Source organism: Prosopis cineraria, unplaced genomic scaffold (assembly GCF_029017545.1).
Source record: "Prosopis cineraria cultivar Desert tree isolate PC_DT_omini unplaced genomic scaffold, ASM2901754v1 PC9, whole genome shotgun sequence".
Classification (NCBI taxonomy): domain Eukaryota; kingdom Viridiplantae; phylum Streptophyta; class Magnoliopsida; order Fabales; family Fabaceae; genus Prosopis; species Prosopis cineraria.
The window spans coordinates 20635105-20641638 of record NW_026555340.1 but is presented as its reverse complement, the minus strand read 5'-3'; the positions used below and the strand labels follow the sequence as shown (position 1 = coordinate 20641638).

Below are 6534 nucleotides of genomic sequence, written 5' to 3'. Positions count from 1 at the left end.
GATTGGTGAGGCACTTAGATACATATATGTGTATTAATAACTGTATGGTTCTATGCATTACACATGTTATACTAATTTTCTTATGACTTATGAATAATGTACATTTTTATAAATTTTATATTATATGTATTAATATTAATATTGATATTAATAGTTAAATATAACCCAAAGATATTTTGTGACTGGACTAAAAGAGCAACATTCTGCTAAAGTAATTATTAATTTTTTGAGCTCAATCGCCATATATAGGGATATTCACGAACTTGAAGGAGTGAGTTAACTATGTAACTAAGAAGTTTATTCAACTTTAATCTCTGAAATCTTGCTAATTATGCAACATGCATGATTTACTTTTTAAATATTAATATAGTTTCAAGGTGTATATATGCGTGTGGATCTTAATATCTTTATTAAATTATCTAGATATTTCAAATGAATTATAAAATTTAATTAGTTCATTTTTAAAGATTATTGATACACACACTTATCAACTTTTAAAAATTTAAATTATAGTATATGTATATAGTTCATTTAGAAACTAAATTTTTTATGTAATAAGAACTATCTAAAATGTGAGAGGTTCGCATGTCATCTGAAATTCCTCTATAACTGGAAGAGAAATCAGAATTATTCAATATAGTAAAAAAGACAGTAAATTAATTAGATACATTTAGTTATATTTTTAATGTCAATTTTTTAATTTAAAAGCAACAACTGCATATTTAATTAGATACTTATTCATACGTCTGTAAAATCACACATGCACATTTTTCATATTCCTGATTCATAAAAAATTAGTAATAAAAATATAATGAACTATGTATTACTAATTTTCTTCAATCTAAAAGCACATGAAACATCAACTAATGAAAAAGAAGCATAGAAACCTGCAAGAAGAATCTAACCAGCATTATCTTGTTTAATAATTGAAAAAATTATATAAAACCAGAATATCATTCAAATTAAATTATACTGAAGGGTTGAGATGAGAAGTATACCCAATGCACATCCTCCTAAAAAATCTGCACCAAAATTGAATCCAATCATCAAAAAATCAAAGCCAAAACCCATTAATTTCTCTCAATAAACTATGTTTAAACTCATCTCCAAAAAAATTAATCGTTTTAAAAACAGATGGATTATATGTATAGCATCTTCATTATATATATATTTAAATTAATAATAGTTGGCATGGATTAATCATGGAAGAAGAAATCATCAGAATTCAGAATATAAATCAAAGTGTATATTTTGCAGGAAGTAATTATTTTACTTATGATGATCAGAGGCTAAATAACCAACTTGTTCGGCCAACACTTCAACATCTTCCTCGAAACCTTGTATAACTTCTTCAACATCCTCGTTCAACAAGTCTTGCCAAAACACTTCATCGTCAATCTGTGTCGACTCTCCATTAATAATACATTCACTTCCAACCAGGATGACCTCATCATCATCATCATGTTGATTTAATTGTTGTGCATGTTGATCTTCTTCCTCTAACTTCTTAATCAAATCCAAATCCTCATCAGCAACATCATGATCAGCAGGATCAGTAATAATATCAGTCTCAAGTTCTTCAACGAAGTCTGAGGATTCTAATTGACCTAATAACTCAAGATTATCATTATTATCATGACTACTAGGTCCTTGATCTATAGTTCTTCTTCTCTTCTTTGAAATTGCTTCTTCAAGCTCCTTCTTCCATTCTTTCTGCTGAACTAATTGCTGGACGAAGTTAGGGTTTTGCATTGCTCTTGCTAAGAAGTTCATCATCTGTTGTTGCTTCTGTTCAGTTCTCTTGAGCCTACCTTCCATTTGTTGAAGGTAGGTTTTGGTATTCTGTTGTTGTTGTCTGAGTTTCACCAGTTCTAGCATGAGCACCTGCTTGTCTCGCCTGAGCCGGTTGATCTCTCCGTCGAGTCCAAACCGGCCTACTTCCACACATGGATCTAGGGCTTGTTGGTGTAGGAGAGCTGGATGATGATGTTGAGGTGTTTTCCTTCTCCTTATGTTCTTCAGAAGATGCTTTTGTCCTCTGAGAAATCCTTCATTGGCAAATTCCCACCTATCTGGATCAACCTTTCTGAATCCCTATAACAAGATATGAAGGCATATGAAATATCTTCTTTATCACTTTCAAGTCCATAAAATCTTTCTAAAAAATGTGTTTGATACTCATGTCCTCTCCTTTAAAAAAAAAAAAAAAGATCATGAAGTATCTCTCCTCTCTCTGTGATATGACCCGTTGGATTCATTGTAGGTCTGGTTCATTGTTAATTGTTGAATCAAACTAATTAATGGATCAGATCACAGATGGCTAGCTAGAGAGGCTGCATATATATATATATATATATATATTTATTGGCTGAGAATATCTGAATTCTATATCAGATATAAGTAACATTGAAACACATCACGTTTCTCTTCATGTTATGAAGTGCATATAAATATCTCAGTGACAATGTTATGTAAGAATAGGCTGGTCTTTGATGAAACCCTATATATATGAGGGTGTATATATATATATATATAGATTGAGCAAAATGAATGAAGATGGGAGATATATAGTGAAGTTTTAATTTCTTATGTATTTTATCAATTGATGTGAATTTGATAAAAGACTTTGATTGAATAGAATGAATGAAAATTGAGGGAGACAGAGAAAATAAAACTTGAATCTAGCTAAATCAAAGAAGTGTTTAATTTGAATAAGATTTCTCTTTGATTACCTTAATTTCATCAGTTCAAAGACCTCAACTTGTAAAGGTACATAGATAGTTAAGTTCAAATATGAAGGGCCATAATTTTTTTTTTGGGGGGGGGGGGGGAAGACGTATTCACACAAAATTAATCTCACTATTCCTGCAGAAGCATATACAGTAACCCTTCTGGGAGAATTTAAAAACACATCAAATCAAGATCCAAGTTCTCTGAAAGATAATGATTATAACGGGAGTGCATGAAGTAAAGCTTTTTAAATTGTAAATTATGTACCTGTTCAAAGACATTAAGCAAACATTATATGTGTAAACAATCTGGAAAAGGCTGAATAAACAAATATATATATATATATATATATAAAGATGGGACCAATAACTATCATTAAAAGTAGACGATAAGAGATTAAAAAAAGAATAAAAAAAAAGATATATAGCAGAATAATACAATAATGTATCCAGCTTCTAGCTTCTTCAAGAATGTGACTGAAGATAAGATTTTTTGCAGTTTCATATACTCCCATTGCATCTAAAAGAGATCCAGATTGAAAAAATAAATCACAACTTGAAACCAAATTATTAATCCCATTAATTAATTTCAGCAATATTACTGCATCATCACAGTAGCGATCAACAACACCAAAATCAATAAACCTACTCCTAAAAATAACAGAAGGACCAAGCTAAGATATTACAGCTTCAAACTTTGATTGTTGAATCTAAGAAAAGAAACCCAAAAGAGAACAAAGCAAAAATCTCTCACATATCAAAGGAATAATTAAAAGATTCAGTACTCACATAGGTGTTAAGCTGTCTGACGAAGCTGGAGAAATTGTTGTGTTTGAAGAATCTAGGAAGGAGGCTCATGGAGAAGGACTGTGGATCCCAGACAACGAAGCTATTGTTACCACGGCTCCACGAAACGATGTGGTTGGTGGAAGCATCGTCGACGATGTCGTATGTTTTTGTCAGAAACGGCGGAGGACCAGCTTCGTGGAGCCCTTCCATTGGCTGCGGCAGAGGAGCAGCCATACTTGACTCCACAATCTCCTCCTTCACTCGACGATTCATAATCACAGTATTCGGATCTGGCTCCGTTTCTTTTTCGGTAACAAAAAAATGGGTTCGGGTCAGATTTTGATATTAAGGTTGAGAAAGAAGAGAAGTCAAGAGCTATGATCGGCTTTACCAACCTAGCTACAGGTCGTGAGTGAGATGGTTTTAAAGTAGTCACGTAAGGTTACTGACAAAAGATCCCTGAGTGATAAATGTAAGAAGAAGGAAGGGGGGGGGGGCTTAGTGAATAGAGAATGTTGATTGATGGTTTTTATTATCAAAGTTTGGTGTTGAGTGAGAGAGGAGGAAGGTGGGGGCTGGGTTTTGTGCAATATATAAATAAAAGAGGCCATGTGGAACATTATTTTCTTCTCATTTCATTTCATTTCATTCAATTTTACTTTACGGGGATAGTAAAGTACAAGAAAAATCATATCGATGCAGCTTCAATAGGACACTGAGATATTTTTCTCTTTCCAATGTTTTCTTTCTCTTTTGGGAAAGTGTAACTGTAATGCCCCACAAATGACAAAACCCACTATCCTCTTTTCTTTTTTTAATAAAAAAAGGAGTTAATATATAATTTAAATATTAAACTATAAATTTAAAAGTAATTTAAACCTAAATTTATATTGGTATATTTTAAATCCTGAATAATTAAAGTTAAGTAATTTTACCTTCACTGTTAAATTAAAATAAATATCTATTACTTTTTTTAAAAATAAGATCTAATGTATAATTTTTTTAAATTTTACTCTCTCTCTCCCCTACCCACTGGGTTATATGAATTGGATTACATCAAGTCAAAATATTATAAGAACTTAATTATTTTGAATAAAAAAAGAATATGAACAAAGTTATTCTAATTTAAATTTTAAAAATTGAATTGAAAATTGAAGAAACATTCAAAGGCAAAAAATATATTTTCTTTAATTTTATTTTAATATATAACAATTAATTTGTGATAGAAATATTGGTATTATTTACTGAAGTTGACTTTTTATGTAGTATTTAATTATTTTTATAATCATATTAAAATAGAATGAAAATAATATTAAATATTATCGTCCCTTGTAAAGAAAACAATGTCGTTGCCATTTTTGATAGGCTTCCTTGTTTCAAGGGAAATTGGTGATTCCAGTTATGGAAATGAAGGGGAATGAGTTGTCAGATGGTCCTGAAATTTCAGTGATAAAGTGATGAAAGAAAGTTATTGAGAGTGGATCCCACTGTGCTGCCTGTGGACACCATTTCCATTTTAGACCAAAGCCCTTTTGCCGTTTCATTCTCATATATCAAAATCAAGATTGACACTTTTATTTGAAAGGTTGCCATCTTAAGAGACCATTTTAATTTAAAAAATAATGACTTGTGTGTGTGTGTGTGAACTTATCGCTTTTGGTGATGAGTCTGAAACTCCCGTTTCAATTATAATAATTATTTATAGTTTATATATATATATATATATATATATCTTGGAGTGTTTTGAAATCTAATTATTATTTTTTGTATTTATGCTTATTTCTTGTCTTTTTAGTCAAGGTGTTTATTTTTTGTTATTACAACTAAGTTATTATACTTGTTTTGTTTTTCTTTCACGCTATCTCAAAGATATTTTGAGCGTTTATTTTGATAATTATATAGCAAATATATTCAACATGCTTATTGTTCAAATGTATATATTTACCCTAAAACATAAAAATCTTGAATTTTTGCTTTAACTTCTCATACATCTCTATCTTATCACACACAATATTTTACAAAAATGTTGCTACTAATTGTTGGGTTGAGTTAAATTGGATGTTGATAGCTTTGTGAGACAGATCACAGAACAATGTTGCTGCATATGGTAACCTTATTCAAGATGACTATGGAAAGTGCCTTAAAGGTTTTATTAAATATCTTGAATATCATTAATGTATTGCTACTAAACTCTCGACGATTCTAAAAGAGCTTAGGTTGCATTGGGATGGGTGGATTTGGGTTGAAAATTTGAATTTAAAATCTCATATTTAAAATGCATATATTTTAAATTTTTTGTTTGGATGATATAAAAGTTTTCATATTATAAAATTAAAAACCTTTATTTAAATCTCAAATAAAATTTCAAAATTTAAATTATATGTTTGAATTTAAAGGCAACTCGGACAATATTAGTTGTTTGATCTTCACCAAAGTCGGTGGTCTATCTAAATCAGTTGACTCCAACTATCTAAACCTAAATAATGCTATTAGTCTAGCATCAATCAGTCGTGTAGTTTGATCATGGTCAATATAGGGGACTCGATCCTAAACAATGCTTATAAATTAGCACGGGACAATTACAGCAGTTCGAGGGCTATGGATTGGACTTGGATGATGATGCCATAACATTCCTTGTTAATAGTGGTGTTTGGTGCTTGACAACGAAAGTAGACGAGTTGAAGATGGTGATCATAGATCGATCCCAGACTGCGCCAATGATCAACTGTTGGTCAACACCAACACTCCAATCCCGACAATATGGCCCCAATCAGTTTTGGTTGTGCAGTCACGATCATCACCAACTATCTACTCCCTGTTGGCCTTAGTAGTCCAATCTCGATCACAACCAATGGTTCGTTCCAGGTCGGTTTCAGCCTTCCAATCCTAATCAAAGCCAGTTGTTTGGTCCTGATCACAACTGGCCATCAAGTCCTGATCATCACCAATGGTATAATCCTAGTCAGCTCCAGCCCTATGATCCCAGTCGACGCCAGTTGTTCGGTCCCAATCACAA

The 6534-nt window shown here is 31.5% G+C and overlaps 1 protein-coding gene across 2 annotated transcripts; it reads right to left on the bottom strand.

Annotated features, from left to right (window-relative positions):
* Positions 1-1176: 1176 nt before the first annotated feature.
* LOC129320755 (heat stress transcription factor A-6b-like) lies at positions 1177-4053 on the bottom strand. 2 transcript variants are annotated; one of them, XM_054966335.1, is made up of 2 exons: positions 3519-4053; positions 1177-2094 (listed from the first exon to the last, which is right to left on the bottom strand). In XM_054966335.1, exons 1-2 carry the CDS (start codon positions 3789-3791, stop codon positions 1270-1272), a joined length of 1098 nt encoding a protein of 365 aa, XP_054822310.1. In that variant the 5' UTR covers positions 3792-4053; the 3' UTR covers positions 1177-1269. The 2 variants fall into 2 exon arrangements, with proteins under 2 accessions (XP_054822310.1, XP_054822311.1); XM_054966336.1 differs by lacking the exon at positions 3519-4053 and adding an exon at positions 3169-3465.
* Positions 4054-6534: the final 2481 nt, after the last annotated feature.

Excerpts from the sequence above, each read along its gene's own strand:
- LOC129320755 (XM_054966335.1), bottom strand. The coding sequence starts at position 3,791 with ATGAATCGTCGAGTGAAGGAGGAGATTGTGGAGTCAAGTATGGCTGCT. Across the intron at positions 2,095-3,518 it reads TCAGACAGCTTAACACCTAT|GGATTCAGAAAGGTTGATCC; the intron begins GTGAGTACTGAA and ends ATCTTGTTATAG.